Here is a 21,144-nt window from a genome sequence, read left to right on the forward strand (position 1 = left end):
GCCACCGCAGATCTCTACGGAGGCCCAAGCAGGAGGAGCACCAGCCGTGGTACTCACAGACTGTTGGCCAAACACAGGCAAAATGCTGCCGAAGGTCTCAGGTTTGTCTGGAGGCTCCGCGGCAGAAGATGATGACCGAACCGTCAGCCGAGGGGAAGTGCAATGACGTCCCTTACTCGCATCGGCTTTGATTTAATCGACAAGCGCTGCGTCGGCAGCGGCACGGAGCCGAGCGCAGAGCGGTCAGAACCCGCACAGCCTGGCACGGTTCTGCCCGTGCCGAGAACGCGGAGCGGCACACATCGGGCGGCAGGAGGGAAGCGCTCCACGTCATTCACCTACACGGAGCCGCTCTGGGGGACGCGATTCCGAACGAACGCACGTGAGGAAAGAAGCCGGCGCCGCCTGCTTTCTGCAGAACGCTCCGAGGCGGCGGCCGCTGCTGGAACCCGCCGGAACGGGGCTGCTCCCCGGACACAGCGGTGCCTTCGGCCGCGGCAGCACGCCCGCCGGCCCGGCTCCCTCCCTCGCCTCCCCGCCCGGACGAGCCCCCTCTGCCCCATCCCAGCGCGACCACCGCAGCCTCAGCCGGCCGGGTCGCAGCCCCTCGCGGGCGGGGCGGGCCTGGCCCGGCTCACCGTGTAGCCCCGCTCCAACTCGCTCTCCTCGTAGCGAAAGGAGGGGATGTACACCTCCATGGCCGCCCGGAGACCGCACGCCGCTCCGTCGCGCTCAGGCCCGCGGGCACCCGACGAGCGCCGCCGCCGCCGCGGCCATCTCTGGGCGGCACGTGACTCCGCGCACGTGACACCGCGCGGGGTGGGGGGCGGGACGGGACGGGACGGGGTGCGATGGGACGGGCGATCCGGGTCTGACGGGGTTAGGCTCGGTGCCAGAGGGCGCTTAGAATGGAAGAGAAGCTTAGCGCTGAGAACAGTTGCCTGGATGACAACGCTCAGTCCAAAATATAACGGAAGAAATCGGGTTCTTCCCGAGAAGAGCAGGAGCTGCCAGTGATGGGCAGGGTGGCTGCGGCCGTGCACTGCTCCCTTACAAGCTTGTACCTGTGGGGCTCAGAACCACGTAGCTTTAGGGCGCAGAAGCACGTACCTGTAGGGCCCACACTCACATACCTGCAGGGCTCACACTGATGTATCTCCAGACATCAGTGCAGCACCTGCAGGGCTCGCAGCACCTGGAAGCACAGCAGGATGACAGCTGCAAGCTGTTTTTATCTCCATTTCTCCATGTTTGTACTGCCAGATAAATTTAAACGTGTTTTTCTCTAAGCAAAGACCTGTGGCTCAAAGAATTCGATACAAAATAAAATAGTTTACTAAGAACAAGAAGGAAAAAAAGCTCCCGTACAATGTAAGTACCTATCATTATTAAAAGTGGTGTGAAATCAAAGCAGTGTGCTGCTATGTGCTGCTCCTGCTGCTGTCAGGATAGCCCTGTGCTGCTCTATGGAAACGGTGGCTCAAGAAAGCAGATTTTCATCCCCAGTCCTACTCGATACTTCTTTTGCTGCAGGTGTCAAGCCCTAGGAACAGTCAAAGCAAAGGCATTGAACAAGGAGTCTGCTTTTTCCCCAAGGGAAACTTTATTATAATCATCCCAAGGAAAGATGTACCATGTATTAATAGTTTAATTGGTCCATTAAATCTGAGCATGCTAAAGAATTATTGCTATTGTAACTGAAAGTTTCTTGTTTCAGGCTTGGTTTCTGTTCTCTGAGTGCAAAATGGATGAACAATTTGAGTGGTACAATGCATTTGCACTGATGAGAAGCCAATAGAAGTATTTCACAGGAGGGATATTTGTGCTTGTTGGCAATCTAATAACCAGTAACTTCAAAAAGCTGCTTTTCACCCCTATACCATATAATTTATTGACAAAGAAAAGTTTGAGACATTAATCTGGTTTCAAATTCAATAGCACATAATAGAACTTGTGACTGTGCGTCAGCCAGGAGGAACAGGGAAGATTACATGTTGAGCTGCATTCAAACACATCAATATGCTTTGGAATGTTAAATGCTTAATTTGAACAATAGATCATCATTAGTTTGTTCATCTCTACAGTTACAGCTAGAGAAAAATATGATTTCTCCACATGGTTGGCAGACCAAGGACTATCTTTCCACCTCACGCTTGGAGAGACAAAAATTTAAGAAACAGGAACCCATAAAATGCCATCAATGTGAGTCAAAAACCATGCAAATAGTTTGCTGACTGTTCAGGTGCTAACAGAAAGCTGGTATTATGTAAACCGGTGACCAGACAGACACTGAACTCCTAAATAAATAGTGAAAAGTCAAGCATCAGAAAGCTTCGTGTAGAGCAGCAAAATCTGTTTACTAAGGAGTTCATATCTTCCCTCCTGCTTTGGTGCAGATGTAGTTGTTTCCAAAGTGTCACAGAGGACTTTCAGCAGCCAGCGAGTGCAAACAGGACTGTGTTGGAAAAAGAGGTGGAAAAGGCTGAGTCTGGAAAGATCAGCCAATTTTCTGTAGTAACTCACACTATCAAAGAAAAAGCTTGTTCTTTCTCCTAATGGTCAGAATGCTTGGAGCTGACAAGTAAGTAGTTTTCTGAACAGCAGGAGTGCATGTATGAGATGGGTTGTGGGGCAAGGGGGAAATGAGTCTGTTACCACTACATAAGATAACCACAGACTTTCATACAGCGCAGTGCTCCTCTAACCTGCAGAGCCCCCCCGACACCACAACAGATGTGAGGCTAAGATAAAGGCATTTTATTTCTCATGATTTGTGCTATCTTCCTTCCTTCTGCTCTTCCTATCACAGTATCTCTAAACCACAGCTATATGGTTTATCTTGAGTCTTCTCTCCCCTTTTCATTTCTATTGCTTATTTCTTTTATTTTAGTTTTCATATAAATATCCTCTGTCTTCTGACACCTATTTTACTAAGTTTCTCAATAATAAGGGGCAGATTTTGATTATTTTGTTTGCCTTCCTGATGTTACTCATTCTCTTGTAGATTCTGAGGGAGAAAAGCAAGCAGAAGAAAACAAAACAACCCTGCTACTACTTCAGTAGCATGGTCAAATGTTATTTTGCTTATTTGCAAGTTCTCCTACTTGATGGAAGATGGAAATGAACAAAAAGCAAACAAACAAACAAACAAGAAACAACAATGGAAGACACAAATAATTGCCTCTGCAAGTAAGCATCAATTTGAATAACGCTGCAACCCCAATTCTTCATATTTCAGTAATGAAGTTAATTTTCTTACACAGTTATAACAGACTCATATTTTGTCAGATTCAGATTACTAGTCTTTCTACTCTACAAATTGCATACCAGAAGTGTAGATGTAGTTTTAGTGGATGTTGGCTCTGCAGTTAAACACAGGCAGCAGCTCATCTCCAGCACCATTTGAATTAAATGGAATACCTGGGGCACAAACCTGAGAGATGCCAAAAACACAAACGACTGTATGAGGCCTTCAGAGAAAGATAACCTAGGAGAGAGAAAACAGGGAACGGTAGGAAGGCTGACTATTCCATTTAAAAATGGACAGTGACTACAGAATCAGAGAATTCTGTGGACTGAATATTATTATTAGATAGAAATTAGATTAGATTGAACGATAGCCATGTCCTCAATTTGAGCTGTATCGTGTTGTCTTTCAATAGGCATGCGTTTTTAATCCAAAAAGTATAACCTACAAGAATGGGCATAATCCAGAATTCATGGTAGTAATTATCTGCTGAGTTTGTCATTATTTAAAAAGTAGATTAGACGAAGGAGCTCTTTGCTTTTTATACAGCATTCTAAAGGTTAGTTAATTGAACTGCAGTAGCCGAGTATTTTGCCAGCAACCATTATGTTGATAAGTGATTCTTCAGTAGTAACCAGGTTTGGAGTTTCAGGGAAATAACATTTACTTTTGTACAATACCCTGCAGTGAGTTCCTCTCAGAAGATACCTTTGCAGCACCCCCTTTCACTTAGTTTGAATGACATCTGCCAATATAGGTGTTAATCATACAAGGAATTATGGAAAACCTTCAATCTTCACAGTTATAGAATATTTTGGGCTGGAGAGGACTTTGGAGATCATCTAGTTCCAACCCCTTTCTGTGGGCAGGGACACTACGCACTGGATAACTTGGCTTTCATCCCTTCCAATGGGTGGAGCACCCACTTCTCTGGGCAGTCTGTGCCAGTGCCTCATCATCCTCAGACGGAAGAATTTCTTCCTAGTATATGATATCCAACACCCCTCTTTTAGTTTAAAACTATTCCCTCTTGTCCTGAGAAAGAATCTCTTGTATTTTCTGCTGATGCCTTTAGATACCAGAAGGCAACAACAGGGTCTCCCCCAGAGCCTTCTCTTCTCCAGGCTGAATAAACCCTCAGCCCTTCCTTGTAGGGAAGGTGCTCCAGCCTTCTGATCCTCTCCATGGCTCTCCTCTGGGTCTGCCCCTGTCCTTGTGCTGGGCACCTGAATGCAGTACTCCAGAAAGGGGAGAGGGAGAATATGAACAAAATAAATGAACAGGTTCTTGAAAAAACAAGGGTTTTATGCAAGCCAAATGTGACATTTCACTGGAGCACAGTGATGCAAAAAAGACTACACTGCTTTTGTATTAGTAACCCATTGTGACACTGCACTCCACAAATGCTACTATACTTACCACAGGCTTCTTGTTTTAGGAAGAAAAGCATACTTAAGCCTTGCCCGTTTTTAGCTGTCTAGTACTAGAGACAAAAAAGTCCCACTAATCCCCACTAGAACACTTATGTGAAGGCTATTTCTCATTCTCCTATCAGAGAGAAAAGAAACTGGATCCTGAATTCAATTGTAACCTAATTCTGATACAAGTAACACAAACAAGTTGTAAAAAAGCTGGGGAAAATCAATGAAAAAAAGATCATTAATGTATGTTCTATCCATTTTGAGATTTGCATATCTGATTTAAGTCTAACTCCAGCAGTACCCACCTTCACTCTCATTGGATTAATTTAATGTTGAGCTGCTGGTCAGTTCTCATGAACATCCTGCAAGCTGAACACTTAGTAGCATAATGCCTAGTACAATTTTTTCACCATAAACTTACTGCATTCTTGAGCTTTTGAAGAGTCCTTACAAGCCAAATGACTACCACTGATGCATGCATGGGTTGTGCTTAAAGTACTGCCACTGCAGCATTTTTAAGATACTCAATAAAGGCTTGACGTGTTTTCAAATAACTTTGACTCCATACAACTTTCCTGGAAAATTTCCAGAAATACTGAATCAGCAGAATTCTAGACAGAAAAAAAATGGAAGACAGTGATCTTAGAAGTTTACACTAACTTTGTTTTGTAAATCAGAGTATGACATTACAACTGCTTTTAATTTTCCATTCTGTTCAGAATTAGTATAGGTTGTTTCTTTATCCTTGACCATCCATGCAAATTCACAGGCTTGTCCTGCAGTCTTATGATCAGCTAGCTGAAAGGAACACTTTCTCTTAGGTGTTGTATTGTCTTAAGATTGTTAACATCAATACACTCCATTTATGAACTCAGTACATCATTAAAATGACACTATAGACAAAGCAACATCTCCTATGTTAATGTTGTCCATTTCAGAAAAATATTTAACTGTCCCAGTATTTTACAGAAGATATGATTAGTTCCTGAAAATGCATTTTCTACTCAAAGAAGAATGCCAGCCCTTAGAACTATCTAATGCTCTCCACCAAATGACAGACTTTTCTTCCTTGTTCGATTATCAAAACTTTTGCAAGTTGTTGGGTTTTGTTTGTTTTTTGCTATTTTCAAGGTTTAGAATGCTGAACTTTACCGGTCCAGTAGGACCATGCAAGTAATTTTAATCCTTCAGAAAGTCTGTATGAGACTGTACATATCTTTTGATTATGAGTATTAATGCAAAGGTAACTTCAGTTGAAAAGAATGCCTGTAAAAAAGTGAATCAGAAGTAGAAAAGAGTTTACCACAAGTAATTATCTGTGGATCTTATTACCATCTTCAGAATCCTTTCCTCAGTGTTGTTCAGCCTTTGATGCAATCTCAAATTGTTATAAATGCTACTACTTGTAAGAAATAGCAAACAGACACAAAGACACAAAGCTTAATGCTTCACAATGAATATCCCCTTTATTACTGTGATCACAAAAACATGATTTTTACAGGAATGTTTAAGTGAACGTTAATCGAAGCAATTAAATTGTTTCACAAAGATCAGATAAACGAACTACAGAACACTGTATCATAAAGAACAAAAATACCAGCTTTCTGGCCTTGCAGTGCACATTCTAGTGCAAGTTTTAAGACACAGTAGTGTTCAATTCAGCAATGTATTGCAGAACATCATGCCACAGTCCACTTCAATGAGGGTCAGGACGTGCAGCTTGTTAATAAAATGCTGTAGTATATAAAAAAAGCCACATGTTAATTCATAAAATATATAGTGGTTTATTTGGATGATTTAAAGTGATTTCACTGTGGAATTTAATTTTATCCAGGAGAAACATACAGAATGTCTTCTCATTTGGAATATTCTTCTTTTAGGCAATGGCTTTGGCTTCAGGTAGGAATGCCTCCCAGTATTTAATTAGCTTAAAGAAAAAAAAAAAAAGAATCACTACATAACTAAATGCTGAAAAACAAATATACCTTCCTCTTCTTTTAAACTCGTCTCTTCTGGATAAAGTAAGAACACAGATGCTGAATATTACCCACTCTCATCATTACAGGATGCAAAAAAAAAGATTAATAAATATATGTCTGGTTAACAGTAATTATTACACATTGAGCAGAGTACTACAGAATACACTTACAGAGAATGGGCTTGCAAGGTTAATTCTCTACTTTTACCTCCAACGTGCATCACGTTTTTGTTGCTGTGGTTCTCAATTAAAAAAGGCTGAAGTGTTATAGTGAAATGCTGGAGTGAAAACAGAAAGACTCCAAATACTCTTTAGGGAAAAAAACCTATTTCTGAGTCACTGAAAATGACTTTACTGCTTTACAATATTCAGTAATACATTAAACTTTTAAAAAGAGCAATAAGCATTTAAGTATTCCAGTCTCTTCAGTAGGTCTAAGTACATATCTAGCAGAATTTATTCCAGTGTTAAGAGCAAGCATTCGAGTTTCAGAAAAACAGACAAGACCCTCCCCACACCCTCTTCCCTAACATGAGCTTCTCCCCTGCTTCTCTCAGATAAGAGCTGTGCAACGAAGCACAGTAATAGCTGGGAAACTGCAGTCACCATTTTCTCCAGTAGAACACTACTGGAGGTAGTTCAAAGATTGTCTTTTGTAATTAATGGTATGTAACATCTTAAACATTAACATGTATGAAACTTAAAATTTTTCTTACCTGCTGTTGTGTTTGCACTAATGACTCTAAGTACTTGATAATAACAGTTTTAAAGTCTTTCACTCGTTCCTTCTGTTAACAAATAAATTATGGCACATTAACCTCTTCACCACTTTGAATGTCATTATTATCTAAAGTAAAACTATCATTTACTTAGACAAAATTATACATGCCTCAAATCTTCCCACTTCCTTGCGAATCGTTTTGGAGATCTGTTCAAAATCTTTTTCCCCTTGCTGAACTTTTGTCTCCCACTGGCAAACAAAAGACATGCAGAGATAAGACTTTGTATTTCCCACACAGTCAATTAGTATGTGAACTTTCTAGTAAGTTAAGAACGTTAATTCAAAAAATTAAAAGGACCTATTCATCCTTTGGACAAATAAGGACTTCTAAGTAACAGTTTGCAGAATACAATGACATCAGATTAAACAATGGTATCTCTAACATAATGACATTTGTAGATGACAAAAACATCTCAGTACTGATACTAATAAAAGCTTAATAAAATCTATTTTAGAGATTCTTTAGCAAAGGAAAAGGATCCCTACAGCTTTTTTAGATGTTATTTACACATATATATGCTATTACTATATATGCTATAACAGGAACCTCAGTCTGTAAGCTTTCTGTGTCTGCCTACCCAACTGAATGTAGAAGAGTCTCAGAAGTCAGTTTTCCATACTTTCCTAGTCCCAGAATAAATGATTAAAACTTTCTCTCTGCCTACAGTCACACATATGCTTATCTTTGTGTTAGAAATGACAAGCTTACAATGCTACATTTTTTGGTCTTCCAGTGAGAATGCAAGTTGCTTGGGACAAAACACACAGTGTCTGTTTCAGAGGTGACAAAAGAGACAGGAGAAGTAAAAAAATCTATTGTAGGTAAGGAAAACATTAAAGAAAAATTAAGAGAAAATGGTGTTACAGCTTGGGATTTCTGTCATAATGGGAGCATAGCATTTGCACAACAGTACTACACCACAGTAGGTTGTATTTATCCTTAGTTTATACCAAAAGACATCGAGCCAAAAAGTAAGATTATCATCAAACATTATCTTGTAGCTGGTAGGCATTCTTTTGCATATACTTTAACACACCTATTTACATTGTTAATTTATAGCATCCATATAGATACATTGTGAAAAAACTTATCTGCTGCCTGACACTGCAGATACAGTTAACTGGCATTTCAAATGCCAACTTACAAACTGAAACATAGGAGCTAACATATCCAATTAACAATTATCTTCTTCAGAAAAAGGCAGCCAGAAGGCAACACATTTCTCTCAGTGGTGCTGTATATCCACAAAAGCATCTTGTGCTGCATTATCAAGTTATTGTCGTGTTGTGAGATATGACCTGTTCCAATAAGTGTCTGGACATTTGTATTTTTGGTTCACATTTATTCAGAAACTCCATATGTTCAGATACACATTTACAAAGCCACACATTATGTCATCACTGGATTTGCTTCAGGGAAACACAACCTGAGGAATTACCTAATAACTGAAACAACACAAAGCTTAGACAAGGAAAGGGTACACAGACTGTCTGTTTTGATCTACCACCACAACTAGAGCTGTGGGAGACTTCAATGCCTGACTCCGTATGGACGCCTATCCTGGTTTTGCTACGTCCAGGTACCACGTTTAACAAAAAATATCACTGAATGATGATCCGTCTTGTTATAGTTTCCAACAAAGAGGAACTTCCTCTTTTCAATAATGGTATTTTTGGAAATATTCTTTTATTATTTTTTTTCCAGCAAAAAAACAACTGAGTTGATGAAGTCAATCTGCATAGTTCTCCATTTTGCAATGTCTCTGCCAGAAGAACTATCACTACAGAATCAGCAATTTTGAATCTATTTCAATGGTTCAATTTTCCATTCACATATTCAAACTGAGGGTTTACTAACAACCTTCTTAGTCATGAAGTAAATAGAAAAAGTACATCCTTCAGGAACAACGCCATTAATAATTTCATGCTGGGACTAAGAAAGGATCACTGGCTATTTCTTACTAATCTCAATATTCAAGAAAATTTTGGACAAGGAATGACATCACTTGTACTGCAAACAGATGAATGACGTTAAGAATACCAACCAGAAAGAATGTGATCACATAAGACTCACACTAAGTTTTCCCAGTAAACAAGGGCTTTTTTAAAGAAAAAGAAAAAGCCAAGTTAACGAGAAACTTCAACGCCATGTGCAAAATACACTGAGATATAGAAAGAACAAAGCAGCTTGTGATTAGTGACCAATGAGGAAGCCAAACAAAATAACTGCATAACAGGGCTTGAAATCTAACATTCTCCCATTATTTAATGAGAGAATACTGGTGCATAATCAGAATGCATTAATATTAAATAATTAAGTTGTCCTACCTCTTCAATTTCCTTAGTGAAGCATGATAGAAAAAGTGTATAAATTATGACACTTCAACATGTAAGACTTATTTTTACTGAAATCACACCATATATACATACATATATGTATGTATGTATGTATATATGGGTAGATAAACTCTGCACAATAAAACAAAACATGGGAACAGTTCTCCGTTAGTTTTTTGTGTTTTTTTGTGTGTGAAATTTTAGCATTTTAGTGAAGATGTTCCTGTTTCTATCCAACTCATTTGTTAAAACATAAATGCAATTCAACCTATCCTTTTTCCCCTCCTCCCATTTCCCAGACCCTGTGGAGACAGCCTTCAACTGCCTTCCAGATCTTACAATGTGTAGAAATTGTGCACATTTTTAAAATAAATTTCAACAATTTCAGTAAATACGGCAGACAGCAAATGAATAAGCAGTTCTTAAATAAAAATGGTATAAAGTAGTGCAACGATGCAAAATGAATGAGTCAAAGCAGAAAGCCTGATCATCAAAATAATGTTTGATAACATTACCTCTTTTATCTCATCTTTAGCTTGCTGCAACTTGTCAGGTTTGTTGGCAAGCTGGAGCTTTGCTTCAGCTTCACGTTTTTTTTGTAAAGTAACCTGAGCATCTTGCCACTTCTGCCAGCATTTCATTCGGTGATCAAACACACCCTGTGAGAATGAAGAAATTTATTAAACAACTGGAATTACTACAGGTATTTAAATTTCTTGTAGGAAAAGGTATTTCTGAATAAAACTAGGACAATTATACTCAAACTTCACTGTATCTACCGTGTCTACTTGCATTTCACTTAACAGCACAACACTTGCACAGCTAAATACCATCTATAAATAACAGAGGGCATTCAAGAAGCCTCTTCAGAGTGGACAGTGTCCCACAGCACATTGTGTTCTTCATTCCAACAAAACATTACCAAAGCAACCAAAGGGGGTGGAAATGGAGAAAGGCAGGGGAGAGAAAAGATTATTTTGACAAGTTCAGAGGATAAAATTCTGGATAAAATTCTCAGACATCCTTTCCATGTCAAAACCTAATTACACTATACAGTGTATAGTGACTAACAACAGAATCCGATACTTTCTTTAATGACATGTAGATCCAAAATCTATACTTGTTTCATATTTAAGGAAGCTTCTGGCTAGCCAACAAGCATGGCCAAATTATACTCTTGCTTAGATTTTGTAGCATATAGCATGCCTTAAAACCATATACAATTAGTACTACTTAAAGATGATATTCACCAGTTACATTTTTTCTATATCCCATAAATTCTTCCCTATTTTTAACACAGGAATAATTGATCACAAATTCATTCATTTTACTCAGAGTGAAAGGCAAAAGCTTTGTGTCAGCTGTGTAAAAAATGTACATATACACACAAACATTCATTTACTTTGAATGTAAAAGTTGAGGATTGTGACTTTAAACACAAAATTAGCTCTTTTTTGGCCAGTACTCACTTTTACTGCAGCAATGAGACGAATATAATCACCAAGCAGCTCTGAGAACATGTAGAAATCAGCAAAAGCTTGTTCTTGATGCAACTGATCTATCTTCTCCTCAACTTCTGCAAGCTGAGACAAAGCCCTAGATAGAGCAGTGTGGTCCTCAGAGTTACCTAACATGGCAGCACTTTTAGCAAAGGCAGCTGTGTTGGCTGAAAGTTCTAAAACACAGAAATAACATTCAGTACAACGTAGTTGACTTACATTACTTTGCAGCACAGATCAACACAGCAGAGATTCAGCCCTCAAGCAGTTCTAATTTCACCAAATGAAAAACAGAAGATGTATTTCCTAAAGCTCATGATAGAATACACAAGGCATTCACAATGAAACCATATTTAGGAGAACACAGTGCACAGAACTCTCCATCAGTAAATGTTTTTCTGACCCTGTTATCATCTCTATCAGGAGACATGGAAAAAAACATTACTTCATTGTAAACAAAAAGCCTGGTTCAAGAAAAGTCCAAGCCAACAGAACCAAAGCCAAATCACCTGCAGAACAACTTCAAAACTATGTCAGCTGGTCTAAAGCACTGTTAAGAGTTGGAAAATCCTATGTATTTCACAAGAACACCACCAACACAAGTGGAATTTATTTTTGTTGGACTGTCCTATTGACTGTAGTTCTTCTAACTGTGTATAATGTAACACACTGCTATCTTTTAACACATCTTAGAGGGAAAAAAAATACAACAAAATAACAAAATATACCTGCATGGCTGGCTGGTATGTATGAAACTGAAGTTCTCAGCTTCTTTACTACTAAGTACTAAGGCAATCATTTCATCAAATCCCATGCAAGTCATTTTGTACACAGTTAAATCCTATAAAGGACATTTGAATATATATACTTTTATCCTTAAATACTTAAGAATTGAAAGGGCAAGCTTGTTTGCAAATCTGCTGCTCTTGTAGAATCCTTAACAGCAGAAATGTTCGCAGAAGAAAAAATACCTTCAGATACATAATACTCATGATTTAAATAATTTTTTTTAAAATTAAATACTTTCTCAGATCTATGAGAAGATGTCAAATCAACAGGAAAAAATCATGTCCATTTTCCAATTGAATTACTTAAAGTACTACTTAAGCTTGAGGACATCTGCCTAAAGATTCTTCATGTCTGTGTTTTTTACATTACAAAGAATAGTTCATGTTAGTATAATGAAGAAGCAACTTTGTGTAAAGTACAGACTTGAAACAATCTATAAATTTTAACATAGTGCAGTAACACCAGAAGGCATATTTATGGCAATGCAGTGCAAATAAAAGTGTTTGTTTTTTATCTAATGGAAAGCAGTCTGACAAAACAGCTACACAGGTGATTAAAACATAAACTTGCAGGCAATACTTCCCTCTAATACAAATAAATCCAGAGTTGATACTGTTAGAATATCTTTTCAGTAAAGTTTACCTTAACAGCAGCTTGATGATGTATCATTATGTGGATCAAATGAATATCAGAAAATGCCTATTTAAGAGCTTAAACTTATTTAGCAGAGCAGAACAGAACCGTAAGACATTTGAATGGATTTATGCAGTAACTTTTTGCTCAGAAAGAAATTACTTTTGCCATGAGATCTAGGGATACATTTATAGATGCCTACTGCAGTATAATCCTTGCTAGGCATGGTATTAGATCTCAGCAAGAAAAGAAAAAAAACTATACCAGATCAATATAGTAACTTTCAAGTTCAACAGAAGGGATGGTTGATATTCTAGAGAAAATTAAAATTAATAGCAGGTATATCAAATTGATACAGCAGTTTATGGTAAAAGCTACAATTACAAGATTTTTGCATTAAAATTTGCTATATAATTCTACTCATTAGTTGAGAGTTCTGACACAATAAGTTCTCCTTTCATCACCATTTCCTAAACTTAAGTTCATGTAGACACATGAAGGAGAAGCTACCTTTTCTGTGGCAGACTAATGCTTCAACACTGGCATGAAGTTTTCTAAGTTGCTGATCCAGATTCTCAAATTGCTGCTGTTTTTCTTCAAACCACTGACAAAAGATGAAAGAACCAAGCATTACAAATTAGATTACCAACAACATTTCTTGTTTAAAGAAGCAAATTATCCATGTACTGCCAGGGTGGTCAACTGATACAGCTAAGAATCCAAGCCAATAAGCAAATTAATAACCCATTTTCTACTTCTACAGCCTTAAAATGCAATTGTTGAGCCTCATTAATTCGTCTCATTATTCAAGTCGAAAATTCAGCTCTTACTGCATCCGATTCATTCATCTTGATTGTCATTTTGTTGACAGCGTCGGCAGCCTTGTTCACCATCCTCAATATTCCTGCTCCACTCAGAGCTTGGGTGTTAACCGCTCTCGGCAGCTGGAATTGAATGACAAATAAGAGCAAACAAACTGGTTAAAAGGATGGAGGTTTAACGGGGCACAAGGGGGAAAAAAAGGATATAGTGCTTTCTTTAGTCCTATGTGTTTCAATACAGAGGAATCTAATTTCTTGGATTTACTACTTTTACATTCTCAGAGGAAAACTTAAAAATATAGACTATTTACTTTTCTTCTACATCTTTACATTTAAATGGAACAATCAGCCAACTTGTCCAAAGTTATTATGAACTAGCTAAAGGTCCTAACTAGCCACCTATACGCAGCAGAGAATAAGCTGCTACAGGAAGAGCACTGCTTATACTTAGAAGAAAGAAATTATGTCAAACACTTCACCATAATGCAAGATTTGCACTATATAGTAACCATGAAAGATGGACATATTTTTCCACCTACCTCATGATGATTGGGAGAACTGTGCATTTGTTTAGATATTTAGATATATATTTAGATATTCAGAGGGTAAGCTAACAAATATTAGTATTACTCAATTTAGTCTAAATATGCTGTACAAGGTGGGCCCCCACATCAGACCCTTCACATCTAACATTTTGTCTGCTAGTACGGTTGGCAAATTCACTGTATGCATAACTAAAATACTAACATTAGCCAAAAGACAATTCAGTGTTACAGCAAATCCACTTTGCACACGTACAAATACATATATGTCTTTAGCAATATATTTAATTTTGTAGGTGTCAGAACTGATAGCACTGGTGGCTGAAGTTCTCTATTCTAGCTTGTTCAGTAGCACTGCAAGCAGCTTCACATTATCACACCGACAAATGTCAAGAAGGACTCATAGAGGCAAGAAACCTGTTTCCAAGGCAATTAAATTCCTAACCTTACTTAACTATTAGCAACATTAATTTCAGATAGAAATCATGTGCACAAGCATTAACTAGAAATGTAGAGACCAACTAACTCAAGAAGAAACTGCAGCAGGTAGCTTTTGGTTGCTATAAGCCTAACTTCTCTCAGACGCACACACACACACCATTTCTTAAGTATCCTTCTACTATTCTGTACCATGTACCACTGTATGATGAAGGGTGCAATCCAATACTACATTAGATTAATTTAGGAGCTAGGTCTCAGCAGAAAGAGAGTACATTACTTTGTATGTCATAGTATCCAAAAATAAATAGAGGAACTTAAAATACCTCAGAATTTTCCAAGAACTGTCTTAAATCTGGATCCTGTAACAAGGTCGGGTGTTTTACTGTTCGTTGTAGGTACCTGTGATTTTAAAAATTAAAATATTAGATAACATACAGATTTAATGTGCCTGACAGCAATGAAAAATTCCATCTAAAAAGCTGTTAGAATGCAGGAAGAACACAACGTCCCATATTACCTAATGGGACTTCAACACTTGTAAAGTCATCACTAAAGAGTCAGGAATAGTCCAGGCTCCGTACCACTTCAACCCTTTGTCTCCCTACAGAATGTTCATATCATATTTCTGCATTCTGTCACCTTCCTTCAACATATATGTAGGTTAAGAGCTACATAGGCTAGCACCACTAAGCAGTTTAAACATTCAGTGAAGTCTTAGTCTAGTAAGGTAGACACAAAACCTGAAACTTCTGAATAAAATGCAACTACACACTGTATATCATACTATAAGACACCAAAGTAGCTGGTTTCTAACCTAGCTTAGTGGGACTTACTATAATTGTACATTTCACAGTATCAAATACTTCATATTTTCACCAACAAAACAAAATCCTCCTGCTCTAATAACAGCCAATTTTAGGCCAGGAAAACAATTTAAGAAAAAATGAAAAAAGATTAAATGCTTTAAACATTCTTACATAATAGAATACATAGGATATATATATATATATATATCCAAAAATATGTACGTATATTCACACACACACACATATATATTTGTTATGGCTTATTCTGCCTCACTCGTTTCAGAATAAAAGACAGTCTTGAAAAAGTGAGCTAATTATGCTCCATGAGCTCTTTATTTGGTAACTAGGCTAGATCGTCAATCCACATTATTTCTGACATACACACAGAAGTTAATTTAACTCTTTCTGGTTTTGGTTTTTTTTTCCCCCTCATTTTCGGTTAATTTAAAAACTACTAATTGAACAAGCATGGGTTGAAGAGTGAAATTTCAACAGTATTATTCCAATGAAAAGCACAGTAAGTTTGTCATAAATGTTTGCTATTTTATACATTAACAGAAAGTGTTAAATGTTTATATAAAGTGCTTTGTAGAAATACAGTATTTCAAAAGACCATGAGAGCATAAGAATATGTGATATTGCCAGTTAAAATGTCAACAGCCTTTAGTAATTTTTTTAAAGATTAGTTTTGCCTAAGTCTCAGCTGTGAAATATCACATCAGATCCAGAACACTCACAGATTGCTTAGAATCTCCTATGAAGTGCTGTGGAATGGAACTCTCAATTCAAAGTCTGAGTAACCTGAAAATATCTGATGAGGTATTTTCTCCATTTGCCACTAGACATGTCACTGGATTCTTGGTGCTTCCTAAAGAAACTCATGGTTGCAGTGAAACTATTTCATAAATTAGATTGCTCAACTTTTCCTTGCATGTTCAGATAATTAGTAAGTTAAAGTTGCCATGTCAAGCAAAGATATTTTTCTTTAGAAATCTGCTACTACAGAACAGTTCTTAGTACAAGGGGAGTTACTTTTTAACTGGACACCAGTGACTGTGTTGCCTGAGGGCATCTGGTAGACTTCCAGTACTTAAGTTCAATACTCTAAGAGAAATTTTAGTGACCTCAACAAGGCTTTACTCCCACTTTCCCTACAGCTCTGGGATCATGAAAGAGCAAACCGAAGGTTTGGATTTCTGGAGCACATGAATATGTTTCCCTTGGGTTACAGAATGAGGAACAGAACCATTGTTTTTAAAAGGCATTTGAACACCTTGACAGGGATTAACTTTAAGATTCTGAAAGCAAAAGCCAGCTAAAATTGGCACGATGAAGAAGTTGCTTTTTGAAAGGTAATATTTTCACAGTCCTGAAAAACATCATCAAATATCCTAATGAGTCCGTTCCTCAGTATAAGAGGTACACTCGACATCCACTAGAACTAGTACAACAGCAAAACTCCCCTAACAAATAAATGGGAAAAAAAACCCACAGCATTTAAAGCATGTATACAAGTTCATGAGTTAAACTTGTCCCAATGATAGTTCTATTGATTACATGAGAAAACAAAGGGGAAAAATAGTAATCTCTGTTACTGACAGAGACTTCAAGTTGGAGAAAATGTCAGCTCATTTATCTAAGTCCAATTCCTCCAGTCCCAACTGTTACTCCAAATCTTTATATCTCATGGCAGCACTCCTTTAGCAACAGACTTGTTTACGCATCCATGATGTTTCACAGTTCTACTCCAGGTGACAGAACTACTTTGTTAACTTCTGGGTGCAATTTCAAGTGGCAAATGTTAAGTTATACACCAAATTCCAGGGACAAGTAACTGTAAGATAGTACAACCTGTCAGTATATGGAGGTTTGATATCTGTTCAGATGATTTTATATTATTAAGAAAAAAGAAAGATATTATCAACAGGAATCTAAAGAGATATTTTTTTGGTTAAGACTATGCCAAAGATGGATCCAGCAGATGATGTATGAAGTTCTTGAGGTTTTGGAGTTCCAGAGACAAACTAAAAGCTTTGACTTCTGTTTATTTTCCAGTTTAACTGAAACTGTTGTATAGAATATTCTTCTAAAATGATGCAATCATATCACAGCAATGGCATATTAAAAAATCATACTGAAAAGCTGATACCTGCACAAGTTTTGCTAAGCACTGATCAGCAAGAGATGGTAGTTGTAATACACCGTATGAATGTCTGTATTTCCAGTTAATGGGAATTATGCAACTTTTTTTTTAATACAAAAAAGAGACAGCTGCATACAGTCTTCAGAACACAGCTAAGCACAGATGGTTCAGATCCCTATTAGAGAGGCTAACAAGTTTTAGATACATATATTACCTTTCAAGAGCTGCTCTTCTTTTTTCTACAAATTCAGTAGATGAAGAATCTTCCTTTCCTACTTTAACCTTGGTCATGCCTTTGAAGAAAAGGGCATCATATGGATTTTACTTTATTACACAGAGATCATTAGTATAGCTGATATGATTAGAAGATAAAGCTCATCTATGTTCAGATACTGTAAGTAAAATTACAATGAAAATTACTACACAGGAATAGAATAACAAACACTGCAGGCTGCATAGTCTTCTTGGAACAGTTCTTTGAAACACACAGTTTCCTGTACTGTATTATTGTGATTAAAAAGTTAACAAATGAATTTAAGTTTATGAGGGCAACAAAAAATGATGATCAGTCTTACTGGTCAGTCATGTTCAAAAGAAGAAAACACGCTAATAAAGCAGACTAAGAAAACAGGCTTGTAACCTGAGACTGTTTTCTCATAGCCAATATTTTCATTCTACTATAGTCTTAGCTTCAAAACTAAGAAGCTTTTAATTAATAGAAACCAGACAGAATTTCTGAAAATCCTGAAAAACTACAAACTGAATGGAGAATAAAATAGTCAAAATAAAACAGACACAGCTTTATATCACTTCCACTGCTGAAGTCAAGAGCGGCCAAAGAACCACAACCATGGAGTTCTTGATGTCTTGTGGTATGTGAAATATGTTCAACTTCAGCAAGAATGAACTCAAACTGTGGTTGATGTCAGTATTTTTCAGACTCAAGACCCATAATCAGAGGACTTAGAAACCCAGGCGTTATAAAAAACAAGATACACTGAACATTCAAAATCACTAATTTTCTAAAGCGTGGGAGAGTTATATTATAATCCAGACATGTCATTCCTATACGTAGAATATTTCTGTTCCAATTACTACTGTGCTTTTCAAGCTACATGTTCTGAGTGGAAAGCTCTGAAAATTTGAAAAAGTACTCCTTGGCCAGTCAATTCAGCAGTTTCTAAAACTGTTTCTCTCCCAATTGTTTTTCTTAAAAACAAAATCTATGACTTTTCAAAATAGATGTGAAAATGAGGCAGTTTAGGTGAACACTGAACTCTGATTCACCAATGACTCAGTTTTATTCTGTTGTTTCACAGCATATTTGGTAATTCACCACTTGCACTTGTGAACTGTCTCAAACACAGGTCCCTCCCATCTCCCACCAAATAAATGATAAAACAAAATAATAATAATTGATTTTAACTTAGTCTTTTCATTCTGTTACACTAGTTAAAGGGCTGGCAGCTCTAAGGATTTTGTACAGCACACAACATAAAAAATTGGATGTAGAATGTTTCAAGTTAAATCTTAAAATAAATGTGTGATGTAAACTCATTTGCCATCTTTCAGCTGTTTTACCTCTCAGCTCTCAGTTGCATCTTAAATCCTTTCACTCTTACAGAATTAGACCATATATTTTTTTGATAGAACTAAACAGCAAACTTGCACTGAATGGCAAGCAGTTCAGGTTTGAAGTATGACTTGCATGCCCTCCTGAAAACAACCTACAGACTTCCCAACTTATCTGTATCTTAAGAAAGTCAGTCCCTACTTTAATGAAAAGCTGCTGTTCTTATCAGCTTTACAGATGAAACAACTGAAAAAAAAAAAAAAGTTCCTGTAATTCCCTACAGATCAAGTAGCATTCTGATGTCTGGTGATTTATTTATATGAAAAAGCCACTAGACTTCCATAGGCTTCTTATTTTAAATGCTTAATTATATTCAAAGATCTTCTCCTACTTAGAGATAAAAAACTTAACTTGCTTCATTACATAAACAACGTTCCCTACCTGATGGAGCAAAAATCTTATCTTTCAAGATATTCAGTAAGACCAGTGTCGCTCAAAAATATTTTTAAATTTAGAACTTTGAAGAATTAACTAAGCATTCCACCATTCACAATGATTAGAAGAAATCAACTGAAGTATCAGAGAGGTGAGGTATGTATGAAGTTCTGTGTATTGTGAGCAACTGATAACAACACAAGTTAAAAATAAACCTTCTTTTAACATCTTTGTTTTGACAGACTAATCAGCTCCTGAGGGCAAGAGTGAAGAAAGACTAGTAGATAAGAAACAGAGCACCATGCATGAAGATGAATGTCTTTCTTATTACCAACACTGATCTGAGTTAGGAAGAGGCCACAACATATCTCTTCAGTTTAACCCTAACTTTTTAAAAATTGAGAACAGGAGGAATATATGATAATTTGGAGCACCTGATAAGAAGGAAGAAAGATCTGCGCAGAACAATAATTACTTTAGAAGCACAGTGGGTATTCAAATGTTTAATTTGTACTACAGTAATTAAATGACATGCACATGTACATTCAACTGCACAGGAACTATACTTACCTACAATACTTTTTTCTGGAGCTGGAGGCACAATGTAACCAATATGCATGTACTTTGTTGCTAACTTGCTGTGCAAGCCAAGAAAATCACTGAATCTTCTTTTAACAGAGAACTCACTTTGGTGAAACATAGAAATTGATGTCTTGAAGAAAACAACAACAATTTTAGCGATGACTTGCTGATGCATTTACTTAGTTATGATACAAAGATACCTGTAAACACTTCTTGAACTAGTTACCTTTGTTGTTACTCTGTATGCCATATACGCATTCATGCCATCCCCTGAAAGAAAATCAAAACATATCCTAGAATTAGTTTAATCCTTCCAGATACTTTATGATTCAAAATATACATTACAACGTATTTCCACTTAGATACTGAAAGCACCCAAAAGATTACTGAGTAAGAAATAATGCTAAAATCTCAGAATGGTCTTTAACAGGTCAAACAGTTTATCATCTAATTTACTAGTCTGGAGAAACTTACCAACTTTCTCTGGATCTGACACATTGATTTCTATATCAAAAAAATCTCCATTTGCTTCCTCTTCAATCTAGGAAATGAATATTTAGCAAGTTAATATGCACTCATATCATTTGCAGGTACAAAAATAAGAGAACAGTGGAAGTAGGAGTATGAGTCAGTATGCTTGTGTAATTAAAATTCCTTCCAGATCCATCATCCAACATTATGTGAATGTAATTTCTCATAGGGTTTTTAATTTTAAGCCTTCCTGCAAAACCTTTTAGTATGGCAGCTTCTTCTCAGGTCAAGTAGGCCTCAGAATTTTTAGTAAATATTCATCCTGGGGGTATACTTATTTTACTGCCTCCACTCTCAGCAGATAATGTAGTTCAAAAAAAAAGCTCTTGTTAGCAGTTTTCTATAATCTTTAAATCAAAATACAGATATTTGGGAAGGAAGAAGTCATAGGCAGAGAATTTCTGATACTTGCTAGGCTCTAATCATGCAGAATTTACATGCATTTGTACAAAAGTTTGATAAAGCAGATCTAAGGAAACACTGTGGCAGAAAGGACAGTATGTTATGGCAGAAGAGGAAGAAAATAAGAATAAAAATGCCATCTTAGAGATTCTGTGGAAGAAGCAGCTTCTGAGTCACAAACTA

The 21,144-nt window shown here is 37.2% G+C and overlaps 2 protein-coding genes across 4 annotated transcripts in view; both read right to left on the minus strand.

Annotated features, from left to right (window-relative positions):
* The window catches only part of SNX24 (sorting nexin 24), a 76,288-nt gene extending 75,468 nt beyond the window's left edge, over positions 1-820 (minus strand). Inside the window, exon 1 of one of the 3 annotated variants that reach the window (XM_085214243.1) lies at positions 639-820. In XM_085214243.1, coding sequence (XP_085070369.1) covers positions 639-698 — 60 coding nt within the window. In that variant the 5' untranslated portion in view covers positions 699-820. Of the gene's footprint in view, positions 1-57; positions 205-638 lie in introns of those variants that run through there. The other 2 variants (XM_085214245.1, XM_085214250.1) reach the window with 2 other exon arrangements.
* A 5,288-nt stretch (positions 821-6,108) lies between these two features.
* SNX2 (sorting nexin 2) overlaps positions 6,109-21,144 on the minus strand; it is a 31,275-nt gene continuing 16,239 nt past the window's right edge. Inside the window, exons 4-15 of the mRNA XM_085214241.1 lie at positions 20,503-20,569; positions 20,255-20,298; positions 20,017-20,158; positions 17,653-17,731; positions 14,813-14,888; positions 13,516-13,629; positions 13,196-13,289; positions 11,234-11,439; positions 10,280-10,423; positions 7,536-7,616; positions 7,363-7,434; positions 6,109-6,595 (exon numbers count right to left, since the gene is read on the minus strand). Of these exons, the coding sequence (XP_085070367.1) occupies positions 6,545-6,595; positions 7,363-7,434; positions 7,536-7,616; positions 10,280-10,423; positions 11,234-11,439; positions 13,196-13,289; positions 13,516-13,629; positions 14,813-14,888; positions 17,653-17,731; positions 20,017-20,158; positions 20,255-20,298; positions 20,503-20,569 (1,170 nt within the window). The 3' untranslated portion in view covers positions 6,109-6,544. The remainder of the gene's footprint in view (positions 6,596-7,362; positions 7,435-7,535; positions 7,617-10,279; positions 10,424-11,233; positions 11,440-13,195; positions 13,290-13,515; positions 13,630-14,812; positions 14,889-17,652; positions 17,732-20,016; positions 20,159-20,254; positions 20,299-20,502; positions 20,570-21,144) is intronic.

The sequence above is a fragment of the Meleagris gallopavo genome, chromosome Z (genome assembly GCF_905368555.1).
Source record: "Meleagris gallopavo chromosome Z, MGAL_WU_HG_1.1, whole genome shotgun sequence".
Classification (NCBI taxonomy): domain Eukaryota; kingdom Metazoa; phylum Chordata; class Aves; order Galliformes; family Phasianidae; genus Meleagris; species Meleagris gallopavo.